The 14992-nt window shown below is 43.0% G+C and overlaps 1 protein-coding gene across 1 annotated transcript in view; it reads right to left on the reverse strand.

Annotated features, from left to right (window-relative positions):
• Positions 1 to 4710: 4710 nt before the first annotated feature.
• The window catches only part of PARD6G (par-6 family cell polarity regulator gamma), an 85982-nt gene continuing 75700 nt past the window's right edge, over positions 4711 to 14992 (reverse strand). The window contains exon 3 of the mRNA XM_066625195.1: positions 4711 to 6810. Coding sequence (XP_066481292.1) covers positions 5951 to 6810 — 860 coding nt within the window. The 3' untranslated portion in view covers positions 4711 to 5950. The remainder of the gene's footprint in view (positions 6811 to 14992) is intronic.

Below are 14992 nucleotides of genomic sequence, written 5' to 3' on the forward strand. Positions count from 1 at the left end.
CAATGAAGCAATAATAAATAAAAACAAAAAAGGGGGACATACAGAGGCACAGGGGGGCAGACAGATGACACATCACACACTCGCAAGTTATAAACAAATGTTTTGAGTCCTCTCTGGAAAGCCATGAGGGAGAGGGGTAGTTCTTATTTTCTCCAGTAGAGAATGCTATAGTTGTGGTGTCTTGTGTTCTACTAAGAAGGCTGGCTCCCATGCCACCATCCCTTTAACTTGGGATATAAAGGCGGCATTTGAAAGTGAGCCCCTCAGATGGCCTAAGAGATCAGGCCAGAATGTATGGGAGTTATAGTTAAACATTGGGAAAGGGGACAGAACGTACCCACAATAAAAGAGAGTGTCTTTTGGGTTGTGAGCTACAATGTAACCAAATCTTATTCATATAGCAGAAGCTTGTTTCTTTCAAGTTTTGTTAGTGTGCCCTTCCAGCTAACAAGGCTCCTAGAGCAGCTTGAGCCATTTTTGCTCAATATTGTGTATACGCAACAGGGCCCAAATGTGTACACCTGTGGGCCAGGCAGAAATGAATTAAATTCTCCCTCCCCCCACCTTGATGGCTTTTCCTCCTCCAGCCAGAGCAGGGGGTAGCTCTATTAAGATGAGGAAGGCCCAACTGGAGAAGCAGAATCAGCTTCAATCCAAAAGTGATAAAACTAAGGTCTATGGCAGTAGGGCAAGACTTGCATTCTCCACAACTGGACATTCATATCTCACCAACTTAAGCTGAGCACAACTTGGGCATTTAGGCCCCTTGAGGACCAATCCTATGCCTCCACCCCATATTCCAGCCCACCCACTTACTCGTCTTCTGCAGCAATGCTTGTTGTGCTGACACCACCTCCTCACTGACCTGGCCCACCTCTGTTTCTGAAGGTTGAAAGAAGGGACAGGATGGGAGAATTGCAGAGGAACGGAGAGTGGTGTTCCCCCTGGCTTCCCTATTTCCTGGCAGGGGGCCAGTCACTTAACCCATGAGCTAATGCAGTGACTTTATCATTGGGTGCTAGGTCAGCCACATATCACATTTTAAGACTAGATTACAAACCTGATTTTAAGGGGACTACTCCTTCAAGCAGGACAGATCAAACTTCTGTTCCCAAACCAAACTGTTTGGGACCAGGATACCCTGTGGGGCTGTCTGAACAAGACTCAACTGTGCTTCCAGCACATGTTTATGTATGTATACTGTATGCAGCACAAATGTCCTGCCCATTCTTCTTCCTTGGCAGCACAGCTTAATGTGGGAACAATGAAGCCAATATTGAACATATGGTTCCCAGAGCAGGGGTGTCAAACCTGTTTCATACAGTGGGCCAAACAGCATGCTGAAGTGACATTATTAAACAGGAAGTGACATCGTGAAGCAACTGATAGTCAGAAATAAGCACTTTTTTCTCTTATAGGAACTCATTAGCTACAAATGCCAGAAAATACAGAAATCTTGATCATATTTTCAAGCTATGGGAGAGCCCAATTATCATGTGGACTGCCCTTTTAGCAGCCTCACCACTGCTGAGGCATTGCTTCACAGGTCAGCAGTGAGAGGTGTCCTGCAAAGTAATGCCTCCACAAAAGCAGCATTATTGAAAGGGTGGCCTGTATAATGCAGCTCTCTCAGCTTATTCACAGCTTCTCCCTTTCTCACCCCTCTTGGTCTGCCTCTTGCCCCATACTGTTTCTTGCCTTTGGAGGCTTCCTTCCATCTCTCCTTGGCGTGGTGCTGCTGAAAGGGCAGGAACTAGGAGAGCCAAATTTTCATGCATGTTGCCCTTTCGGCAGTGACATTTCAGCACTACCCATGATAATTGGAATCTCAGCACTGCCCTTTCAGCCAATGTGTCACTTTAGAGCTGAGAGCAGCTAATGGTGGTGCTTGGGGAGCCTAACTATCACATGGGCTGGATAAAGAGCTTCTGTGAGCTGGATCCAGCCCACAGGACTTATGTTTGATACCTCTGCCCTAGATGGGCATCTAAATCAGCTGTCTTGTCTGAATTAAGCTTGAATTTGTTCATGTACACATCTCCATGTTAAGAATTCATTACAAACTTCAGATCTTGGTTTAGAACTGTGATCGCTTCTCGCCTTATCCTTTTGCACACAAAATCAATCCTAGCACAATTGCTGCAAAAGGTGGAGAACAGGAACCCAAGAGACAAGAGCTCTAGCTACCTCTGAATGGGGAAGGAGAAACAAAGTGGACAGTTACGAGGTGAATTGTAAGGTGAGAGGAAAAGTAGTTACAGATGGAAGCAGAGGGGCAGAACAGCAACATATTCACAAACAGGATAAACATTCCTGGGATGCTTCTAGACTCCTTTAGAGAAAGGATCCAGTAAGGTTAGAGGAATACCATTCAAGACACTTTTAAATACAGTAGCTGCAAGAGGTTCACACTGCTGAGGGAGAGCACTTCCTTCTGGAACAGTCCCTTGTGGGGTGGTAAGCTGCTGGGATGGGGTGGACAGAGTCCTTAATGCCATATTAGAGCTGGATGCCTCTGTATCTTGAGGCATGCTACCTTCTCCACCTGGGGAATTCAAGGCTTCTCCCAGGGAGGCTGTGGCTGGCACACAGCCAGGTGGGCTCTTTCAGCTCTCAAAACTGCCTCATCCTAGGCAGGCACTTTGATAGTTCCCATCTTCTTCCTGCTCTCCCACAGTTGTTCCCCTTGGTGCTCGTTTGTGCTAGCTCAGGCAAATCCAGACATGTGCCTGCTCAGCTTGCCTCCAGGCTTTCCAGCACCCGTCCCCCTGGATGTCCAAGGATGGACAAATATTAAAAATTGTTAAGGTTGTAAAACTTGCATGTGGCATTTCTCCATTAACCAATGTCTGTCCATACTGAAAAAGCAATTATAAATTTAACTTACGGTGTACTTTTCCTGTGAGATCATCATATGGCAAGTGAAATCACTACATGAACAGCTGAATCTCCTGCTATAGTGACATCCCATCTTCAGTTAAAATGAAAAATAAAATTGCATTGAATTCAAGCTTGACAAGTTTGTTCTGCTTGGTCAAAAACAGCTATTCAGCATTCTAGTAACAGCTTAGATCCTGTAACAAGGTAAATTGGGCTGCTACTTCCCTAATCATTGCCCATGGGCTATGATGACTATGACCAGTTTAAAAGAATGTGTAAAGGAGGTGTACACTTGCTTTTCAAGAAGAGTAGACTGGTAGACTTGATTGAAATCTCTAGATTAAAGATTAAAATTGCCCACCATAAACCAATGATTCCAAAACATTACATCAGCATACAGAACCATTTATGGAATTTTAGAATCCAAAATTGTAGAAGCTGGAGCTACTAGGTTTGCATTGTGAAATATACTTATAAGATGCTGGTCCTGAGTTTGAATAAAAGGAACATGAATTTGGTCCTCCCATCTCAGTGTACATGAATGAAGCACACTTGTACAGTGTACAAACACGACGCTGCAAGTATTTTAGTTTCTAGTTCATATTTCAAAAGTTGATGATCCTATACAGCAATAGAGCTACTATGGGAGCAAGTTTTTTTTTTTTTTTTTTTTGGCAGAAGACAACATTGTAGACAGGAAATACCTGCAATATTAACTAAGGCCACTTTCAGCAAGAACAGAGAACTTCATTCCTTGCAATGAACATATATACAGAAAGAAAAATGAGCAAGAAACCAGTGACATGGACCTATAAAGTCCCAGATTCAAATCTCCACACAGCCTGCACTCCACTCATGGCTTGGAAAGCCATGAAGCTTACTGAATGACCTTGGGCCAGTTTAACTCTCAGCTTAATCTACCTCACAGGGTTGTTTTGAGGGCAAGAAGAGAGGTGTCAGGTATGTATACTACCTTGAAGGAAGGGCATTATAGAAAATAAAAAGTGACATTTTGCTTTAAATATTACAAGATGACACTTTTTGTTTTTGCTGCAACCCTTACTAGAATCCTGTAAAATACCTATTAGCCCCTTATTGCAGCTGGGGAGTTGAGGCTGAGAGTGGGCTGCGTTGCCTAAGGTCACCTAGCTAATTCCTTGCAAAGACAAGAGGAAGCTCTGATGTGCAGTTCAATCTCTTAGCTGCTATGCTACACCAGAGCTATATTCTGTTATCAATCCCTACTCCCCACTACTTTTCCACCAGTACTTGTCAGGTACCCAAGAGAGGACTACGTCCCTTCTCTGTTCTGCATACAGTACTTGCAGTCTGGCAGAATTAATGTTTTAACATGCCTGTGATCACTTGGATTCAAAAGGAATAATCCATGCTATTTGCATATGTGAGTTCCTACTATGCACACATGTACGTTTGCATGCACATCATAAGAGCTTTTCAGGAGAACCTGACACTGTTAGATATGTCCATACAGCAGCTGAACTGCAATGTTCATGATGGCCAACTCTCTTTCAACACCACAAAACAAGATACCTTTTCATCTGGACTGTTTTAGTGGCCAGAATTTGAGGTGGTGGCAGGAGGAATATTTTTTTCAATTCAGCAACATGAAAGTTTATCCTATATCACTTTATTCAAAGCATAAAAGACTTCAACTGTTATTGTTTCAGGTCCTGTACGATATAAAATTAAACAACGAAAGCTCATTCCTTTAGAAATGCTTTAATATACAATACTACACAGTAAAAAACAAAGAAAAATGACAAAAGCTAAAAGTAGAAAAATACAATGTAACAATGATATTTTGTTCCTAGTCATTTCATGAATATATCCAAAAGATTTATTTTTCTATTAAACCATTTGTAACAACTTGCTGCATTTTATGGAACAGAGAAACAGCTGGAAACAAAACTGTTTCTTTTGGAATAGCCCATTAATGACCCACTTTATAACTAACCATGACAATGATAATCTAAAATACACTTTAGACCCTTTATATATTGCTGAATTGTAGCATTGTAGATGGTGAGGGAGGGAGAGGGGGGAAGAGTTCACCAAGGCAGATAAGGGAGTTGTTCAATAAACACCAAAGAAAGACCGGCTTTTATTATTAAAGACTCTGTTGATACAGATTAATTCTAAAGAGTAAGACAAATTTAGGTGACTTTCTTCTGGTATCTTAGAACACGGTCATGTGCATTCTAAGCACTTTCATTAGTTTGCTTGTCCAGTAATGCTACCAATATCAGGAATTGGACCAGGATAATTAAAATTTGAATATTTGTCTAATAAATATTTAAGCAATAAAAAGAATGCACATCACATTTGATAGTGCATTAAATAGTCAGCTTCTCTGCTGCTGGTTTTTTCCTTTTCACATCATTAAATTTTTCTGAATTCAGACAGTACTGTCACTGACCAGCAGGTGGTGCCAATCTAAAAGGTAATGAGGGCAACAGTATCCATCTCTACTCCACTCTCAAACAAAAAGCACAAATATCATTTGGTCAAAGTTCTGTCCAAAAAAATGTAAATGTAGCATCCTCTCAGTGCTATTGTCAGAGTCAAAGCTGCTACTGTGGCGTGTGTGTAAACATACAGTACATGTTATTTAGCAGTATCTGTAGCAGAGATGCAGTTCTTGAAGTTTAACACACTGAAGAGTAATTTTCCTCCAAGATTAAGTTTTGAATGCCCATTCCAAGTTATGTATGTTAATCACAAAAAACCCATATACATGTATGTAGGCAGGGTACCTCCATACATGCAACATATATGCAGAGAGATAGTATTTTCTGTAACCTAGCCAGAAGATTTTTCATAGGATTAAAAAGAAATAGCACTCCTTTCCCTTGTGTTGAACCCGGGAGTAGAAATATTTACACTTTTTCATGAGTTGCAATACTTTTATATCTAATCCTGAAAACCATTCTTCCTGGAAAGTCACATGTTTGCACACAAGGCCTATGAGAATGAAGTTAATTTCTCTCTCTTCAGTATGCTGATAGATTTATTCCAGTTGGCACTTGAGACTAAAAACACAAAAGCACCACTAAAGAGTTATCACTGTTCCGTCTTCCTCAATGCCTCCTTTAGGGATAACCAAGCTGTGACGAGGATCAGTTTTTAAGGAACTTAGAATTTTGTGAATATTGCCATTGCTTTCTCGTCCCAAGCTGCTGTTGAGCACCAGGTCCCTCTGCAGTCTGTGGCTGAGACTGCTGCCATTAATTCGAGAAAGGCTACCAGAAGGAAGACTGTGTGATTTGGGAATGGGCTGTGGTTCCAGACAGCCCTCAATTACAATGTCAGCATCCTCATCGCTCTCCATTTCATCAGGGTGGAAGTTCTGCAGGACGTGAGAAGTTGGCAAACTGTGATGACTTGTAGTGCTATCTGTAGACTGGCCAGAGCTACCAGACATCCGACTGCTTCTGATAATATTGTTCCTTTGGTTTGCCGGCTTAACTGTGATAATAAGATTGTGGCTGTTGGCAATCATCATGTCTGTTACCTGGTCAAGAGTTTTTCCTGCCACTTCTATGCCATTCACTTCCAAGACTTCATCATTGACAGCTAGCAAGCCTGTACTTTCAGCTAAACCACCAGGAACCATCCGTGAGATGAAAATGCCAGGTACTTTTTCCAGCCCATGAGGAGTTACTCTTACACTTGTCCCATCACGAATGTAAAATCCTAATGGTTTCTCACACCCATGTCGATACAGTCTTACTCTCCTATGTGTTTCAGGTAGAATGTCCACATCAATGATGGAAGACACTGGTCTAAAATCATGAGGCATGCTGATATTAACATGGGGACGCCTACGGAGATTGTCATTCCGGAGGGTCACTAGAGCTTTCTTTTTTCTGGTTAAGGTGTTTGAACCAAAGTTACCATAATCAGCTTCATCTGGGAAGAGAGGAAAGAGTTGGTTTAGTTTCACAGACAATAATGTGTCATTTCTGATAGTTATTCTCCTTTTGAAAAATCAGCTGTAAAAGCTGGCTAGAACTAAAACAGTTGCTTTATTTCAATTTATGCTGGTACCCATCATCGGTCAACCCATATTTGCCTTCCAGTGGTCGAGAATACATGAATTGCAAGACACCGGTTTATTTAACATATTCTCTTTTCTTAAAACAAAGCAAAATCCTCTGCATACACACACATTGTTTTACAGATAATATTAATGAACAGAAAAACAGCAAAGACATCTAGCAGGTTCACTGCTTTGACATCATATGACAAATACGTGCAAAAGTAGTAGAAAATCAGATACAACATTAATGTCTGAATCACAGACTGAATCACAAATCTAACACTATTGAGATTTTCAACAAAGCTGTGGTATATCTTATCAGAGAACATTCAGTCTCCCAGGTCTGAAGTTTTAGTGGAATCAACATAACTGGAAAAGGATAACCACCATTTTAAGAAGTAATTATATAATTTGGATTCAAGGTTCCTATTATTTGAGAAGATATTTTGTCTTGGACTACGGCTTCCTGTAGTTTATCAAGCCAAACTTGTAGAGAAGGAGATTTAATCTGCTTCCAGCGTCTTCCCTTGAATATTGTAGATTTAGCTGCAACCAAAAGCCAAATGAATTATCTGTTTAGAGTGGCAATAGATTCCTTGTAAAAATTCCCAAGACAACATTTTCATTCAGGGCCGCTGCTAGCCTATATGGTGCCTTCGTGCAATTTAGAAAAAGACGCCCTTGCCTAGCTGTGCTTGTCACTTCTGCCAGCATTCTGCCAGCACTGTTCTCCTCTCTACAATGTGAATGGTGCCCCCTTAGATGTGGGGGCACAACCTGCCCAACCATATAGGGTGGCCTTGTTTCCACTGGCTCAAATGAGATCCTGATTTCTGTCATGTTTTTAAATAGCCTGAGTAACCCTAGGTGATTCATTTTTCGTCTCAAGTCCACCAAGCATGGAAGAAGTTCCAGGGGTTCCATACTTCCTTCAGCACAGTGCTGACTTTGCATCACTGATATGGGCTAGGCCCACCAGGCAGCACCACCCCTTTACCAGCATCTTGAATATTAGTTCGATGATTTGAAGCAAGGTTGAGGAAAAAAGGTCTGGAAGGCCATATATTATTCCTAATCTGGTAATCCAGTGGTTCTTGAACTTTTCCGGCCCGTGGCTCCCCTGATCCTGGCCATTGGCCACGGCTCCCCATTACATCACCTCACCTCAGTTACCCCCAAAATGGGGATGAAGGTGTTATAATTATACACTAGAAACAAACAAAAAAAAACAGCTGCCAGCACTCTGAGGCTGCAAACCTAACCATACTTACCTGAGAGTAAACCCCTCTGAACAAAATAGGACTTACTTCTGAGTAGACCTGGTTAGGATTGTGCCTTGAGTTTGTTAGCAGCACACCTGGAGGGTTTTGGAAAGGGAGGGGAGGAAGTGATGGATTTGCTGAGGGAGGGGAAGACTTTGTTTTGTGTGTATCTGCTAATCACAAACTGAGACCCAGAGACTGTTTGGCTGCAATCGTAATCTCACTTTCCTGGGAGTAAATCCCATTGAACACAATAGGACTTACTTCTGAGTAGACCTAGCTATGTCTAGATTGTGCCTTTTGTCTTATAATAGCAGCCAAAGTACCCCCCCCTCCAAAGGGGGCAGGAGGAAAAAGGGGGATGGCTGAAAAGGAATAGATATTTTTATTCTTTTACACAATTTCTGGAGACAAAGCCATCAAGAGTGGCTTTTTTTTCTTTTTTGAAGGGGGAGGAAAAAGAGAAAGGTGAAGATCCTTGGTTAAGCTGACACAGACCCCAAGCCTATGTAGGTCTACTCAGAAGTAAGCCCCATTTGAGTCAATGGAGCTTACTCCCAAGAAGGTGTGGATAGGATTGCAGCCACACAGAGCAAGATTACAACTCATCCCCAAAGCGGATGGGGGCTGCTCACACACATACACCCCAACATACAGATGGTACCCCTATTCCCCCCAGGCAAGATGGAGGAATGCAGGCTGGGGCATCTGGACACCCCCCCCCCCACTAAGAGCAGCCTGGGCTCCCTCCTTCCCAAGCAGAGGAAAGCGCTGTACGCCTCACAGCTTCTCCCAGCCAGCCTTCGATCCATTTGGTGGGGAGGCTCCACCACCTCCCCCCCACCATGTTTCACAGCCCTCCCCACCTCACACTGCCCCACCCATCTGGTTCACAGCTGCAGAAAAGCAGCAAGTTGGGAGGCAGCATGTGCAGCTGAGCTGAGCAGCTAAGACCACCTCTCCCCTCCCCCAGATGCCTCACCCCTGGGAGCAAGCCACGCTTCCTGAGGGAGCCCCGATGCACAGATTGAATACCTCAGTGGTAATCCAATAGAGCTGCCAGTGGTGGTCCTGGCCACTGTGCCACCCCATGGGGAGAATGAAAGTGCTACCCCTGACTTTTAAGACCTCTGAGGGTCTTAAAATGTCACTTCTGGTTTTTCAGAGAAAATCAGAAGTGAAGTTTTAAGGCTCTCAGAATGCCTCAGGAAGGAGGCAGTGGGCGCAGGAGGCCCTCAGGGTGGCATGGCTGGGGAGGCACTATCCCTTCAGCTATGCCACCCAGGAACATTTGCACCCACTGACCCCATAGGTATGCCAGTGACAGCAACATTTCCCAAACTGTGGATTGCGACCTGATGCTCAATGCTTCAAATGCAAAGCCTTTCTGGGAACATCTGGAGGCCGCTTCCAGGTTGTAGTGGGTTCACAACCCACTCCATTGGCCTCCGGAGGCTCCAGAATGTCTCCCAGAAGTTTGTGTCAGCAACGTCCAGTTACAAGAAGCATTCTGGACCTGCCAAGGCAAATGGAGTGGGTTGTGGGCCCAACATGACCCAGAAGTGGCCTCCAGGAGCTCCCAGATAAGCTTTGCAGGTGTAGCACTGAGCATCAGGTTGTGACCCACTGCTGAGGACAAGGTGGATCATGGCAAGGTTGGGGTTGACTGACCAGGCTCTTTAGCCATGCTATTCTATTTTTATGACCTGGATCCTTATCAGCCATGTGATACTGCACTCCACATTGTCAAATATTTAAACCCCAAACCAGATCTGATTCTTATCTGGCACTTGGTCCCAATAAGCCCACTGTATGCTCATGGGAAAAGATTTTCCAGGGCATCAGATATTCAGATTTGGGGGCACTGGGTTGGCTTGGGTTCTTGGGGACATGTGGGCCCCCAGTGTCTGACCTGGCCAACCTAGCACTGCTGTGAACAGAGGGAAGGGGTTTCCTCTTATGGCTCCCCTGTTTCCTGAATGCCGAAGTGAGTCATGAGTGCCAGGACAAGTTATAGCAGCTGGTAATGTAGGGTGGGGCTGATGATGACTACCTGCAAAGCTGCTTTGATTTATGGCTCAGGTTAGGCAACTATAAGTTAGGGCACATCTGCATCTCCTCCTTGTGTGGTCATAACATCCAGGGAAATAACTTGCTTATCTCTACCACTTTTGGAAAAGAAAAGCTATTTGTTTTGCTCTGACTTCTCAGCTGCTTTTTCATTATTGTAAGAGGTGCATCCTAGGTTAGTCAGTTGTGATTAAGCGCCATTTAAATAAGTGAAACTAGTTAGTTGTGACTACCTTACGTCCCCTTCATTTCAATGGGTCTTGGTCATAACTGACTTCCTCTGGATACCACCCATTGCTTATTAATCTTTATAAGCTTCCATAAGAGACTTTGCCTGAAGGGCAAGATATTATTATTATTATTATTATTATTATTATTATTATTATTATTATTATTATTATTAATAATAATAATAATAATAATAATAATAATAATAATAAATATCATAAATTTTGCCCATCTCAACACATTGCTTTACTTCTTCAAATGACTAAGAGAATCAGCTTTTTTAAAAGTTGCATTCACGTGTCTCTCATTCCTCCAAACATGGCTCAAACCAATATTTTATAGTCCAAAATTTACCCAAAGGCAAAATGCTGCAAAAACAACTGAGATGCCGGCGACTTGGATTTCCTTCTCACCAAGTTTTCCTTACAAAGAACAAGAAAACTAGATATTCTGGCTCATTACAAAATGAAATATTTGTTTTTATAAAAAGTACCTGTCTGGGGAGGGGGATAGCTCTAGCACATGTATGAAGAAGGCTGAAGTATTCATTTTTACAATAGATTTTATTTAGGGGATAACAAGATCAAATGGAACCTCCATGGAGGGATGTAAATATTGAGCATTGGGGTTTTTAGAAAGAACACTTCAATCAAGAAACTACAGTTTTAAAAACAAAACAAGAAGATTCCTAACACCAGAAGCACGGCTTCTATTGCTTGGACAGCTGCTTTTCATAGGAATTGCCTGCCAGATGAAATACCAAAGCTTAGCCAGATAAGATTATGTAAACAAGCAGGATTCCACAGAGAACCAGACTGTCAGACTCCTATAGGAAGAATTCATTTTGGACTTTGCATTTTCAGTCTGCACACACTCCAAGAGTATTAGTTCCTCTGGGAACTGGGGAACATTAGTTGACAGCTCTGGAAACTACATCAAAGACAGAATTACTTCCACTAAGGAGAACAGCACTTCAGGCAGCATTGGGAATGAAGCCAATGACTCATTAAGAGGAATGGGATGCCCCTCAGCCCAATAGATCTTCATTACCGAACGCCAAAAGTAAACAGAAAGAACTTTAAAAAGTGAGCAAGTTTTTAAGGCCTCCCACGCATCACCCAACAATATTTTTTGGCCAATTTACAAAAGCCATGTGGTTGCTTTTTTAACCTGTATCACACACTCCTCCACGGAGATCAAAACAAGTGTTTGTGACAAGTGATAAAGCCTGGCAGGGAAACTGTTCCATCATGTGCTAGAAAATGATGGAACATGTAGAGATATAGAAGGATTTAAAGGAAACAGATATATCATGAACTTTGACTTAGGTTGCTTCCTTTGCCAAACTACTCAAACGTACGTGAGCAATTTGGGTAAGCAAGACAGAGAAACACAATGTTAATATCTAACCAAACCAATTTAGGCTAAATTTCCAGCACTGCAACTAAGCAAGAGAACTATGTTCATGATTTGAAGGATACCTGCTGATTAAAAGCATCTTATCACTTAAATTCTGCCCCTACTTTCTCAATAATAATGTACGCTGAATTGAAAGGAAAAGAGATTGGCAGATCAACGGGTCCCACAAAGAAAGACCAATCTGATTGTTCTGGACACACTACAGCAGTGGTTCCCAATCTGTGGTCCAGGGGACCACAGGTGGTCCGTAAGATCCTGAGAAGTGGCCTGCAAGGTCTCAGAAAAAAAAGATGATCACCTTTGATCACTACCAGTGTCTTTCCAAGTGAGTGCTCCTCCACGAACCACTAAAGTGTTGGCTGTGGCTATAGGTAGTCCGTTTGCCCCCTCTGGTTGTCCAGTGCTTGCTGAACTGCCAGCTGTAGGAGGGCTCATTCTCCACCCTTTCTGGTAGTCTGTGGAGGAGTGTTCACTCAGTGAGATGCTTCCCCATTGACCACCAGAGGGTGGAGAACGTACCCCCACTCTGCAGCTGGCATTTCCATTGTCTTGCCAAGAGCTTCCCCATGGGCAACCAAACTGAACTGTATTTTTTTGTGGGGTGGGGATGGAGGGGGTTGCATATGGTCCACAACAATTCCAATTTTTGCCTCAGTGGTCTGCAGGATCCTAAAGGTTGGGAACCACTGCACTACAGCAAAGGGGTTTATGGATATATGAAGTAGCCTCATGAACGTGATGTCCTGGCTCTCTCAGGTATGGTGTTCCCACTTTTCTTGCTTCTGCTTATTAGACTTATTTCTACCTTCAACTCACCTCTGTCCTCACTTCTTATTGCCTTGCTTTCTCAATAAAAGACATGCCTTTAATTATAGTCCACATTTCTAAACCAAGAGACCTACAAGATTGTTCTCTCCCATCTTCTGACATTTACCTCAATACATTTCCTCTTTTCCCTCATCTTCACTTGACAAGGTGACTTATTCCTGTCCTTGTCTGACTCCACCACATGTCTCTAAGATCCTAGCGCCTGGTTGCCATCGCCCCTGCTATTGTTCCCTCCCCACATCACAAATCAATCCACCCCAATTCCTTCCTCAATATATTAAAAAAAAAATCTTGTCTCTCATCCCCATTATCAAAATGGCACCGATGACCCATCCTTATGCTCTACATACCTTAAGATTTTTCTTTTTTGGAAGGATGGATAATCATATACAATCTGTCAAAATTATCTTCTTTGACCCTATGTAATCTGGTTTCCATCCTCAGAAACCTACTGAGATTGCTGTCACCCAAAAACACTGCACGCTTCACTGCCAAATCAAAATTCTGTCCTCATCCTTCATTTTTCTGCTCTCCCTGTCCATTGCCAAGATCACCATCCACTCTGCTGGACAGGTCTGAATGTTTAGCTTTATTGAGGATTCCCCCCTCTCCTCACATTGTTTGTCATCAAGTCACTTCACTTTTCACCAATAAGTTTTGCTCTTCTAACCCTCTACCATGTAAAGGAGTTTTGCTCCTTAAACAGCTCTACCTTTTCTCCTGTGCTGCCCCTTGCAACTGAACTACTCTCTAGGTGGTGGCGGCTCATGACTCCCTACAGCCCAAATACCCCCCATTTCACTGCCCCTGTATGTGACCCCCTCCCCAATGAACAAGGGAAGGAACAGGTAGGCTAATGAGCAGGGGGATGGCTGCCTGTCCTTTATGGATGGAGGTGTTCCCACCCCCTTCCCTTCCCAGAGCTAAGCACACAGCCGCCCTCCTTCATACTACTCTTGAATAAACAGGAGCAACACAGAGGAGCAGCTTGTTTGAAATTCTGTTTGAAATCAACCTGCCATTGCTGTGATTCTCTTTCAACTTGCTCTCAGGAGGAGGATTAAGGCACCAATTGGAGTAGCCGCCTTGAGGTGGTGGCAAACAGAGTGCGTATGTTCGCTGCTTGTTCATCTCTGCTCTACTTGACATATTCATGCCACTTCATGGAAAGGCTGGCCATTGAATCTCTCCTTACCATCCATGTTCCTCTGAAGCCCACGGAACAAACCTTTATTCCATGTTCCCTTTGGAAGCCAAGCCAAAGAAAGCAACTAACTGGACTGAAGTGAACACGTATTCATCACTTGTTTTTGATTAGAAAAGTTTTCAGAAAATATGGACATAAAGGGCATTTGAGGAAAACTGAGTGAACTCCTTTTTCCAAAGGATTTGGAAATGCTAAAATTAAAAAGTCCCCCTCCCCGTGTTACGTGAAAATCCCTTTTTGTCTTTTAGTTGTGACTTTCTCTCTATCTGGTTATGTACTATGGACTAAGTGTCTCCTACAGTCAACAATCAGGTCAAGTCACAAGCTTACACAACCTCCACCTCCCTGTGGTTACACATTATAGGCATCTTAAATCCACCTACCTATGAAGAAGTCTGGCATAGAAAATCATTTAAGTGTCTCCTACATTACTGTATTCATTGTATTGTTTTAACCCAATCACTGCTTAAGTACTGTATGCAAACCTGAACTGCCTTCTGTGTGTTGCTGACTCATTGTATTGTTGAAGTTCCCCCAGCTAGGAAGCCAGCCATTAGACCCCATTGAATTTTGCTAATAAGGGACATCCTGATCTTTACCCTGCTGTGTGGTAGTAAACAAGCTACCATCCAGCTCAGCACCTTCTGAAAACCATTTTTAAGAGAGGGCTTCCTGCCACATGCTGTCTCTGGCTCCCCCTCCAAGGACCAACACATCTGTGTTGTGTCAGAGGGTTCTTCACACAGGACTCTCCCCCCATCCAACTGCTCTATAGACAGGTAACTATCTTGCGTCTGGAACTTTTTCCCTTCTTCCCCCCCCCCTTTTTTCTCCCCTTCTCTCCCCATCTTTAGTCAGCAACTGGGTTTGGCAGACCAGGAACCCCTAAAATCCTTCCCTACAACCTTTCCTTTTTCTAATTTCCTTGGATGCACCAAATACTCTCCACACACAACCACCATGAAAGCTAGGTACACTGGATTCATTAGGACCAAGAAACCCACACGTATCATTTTTCCTTGTGCATTATGTTTACCT

The sequence above is a fragment of the Tiliqua scincoides genome, chromosome 4 (genome assembly GCF_035046505.1).
Source record: "Tiliqua scincoides isolate rTilSci1 chromosome 4, rTilSci1.hap2, whole genome shotgun sequence".
Lineage (NCBI taxonomy): Eukaryota > Metazoa > Chordata > Lepidosauria > Squamata > Scincidae > Tiliqua > Tiliqua scincoides.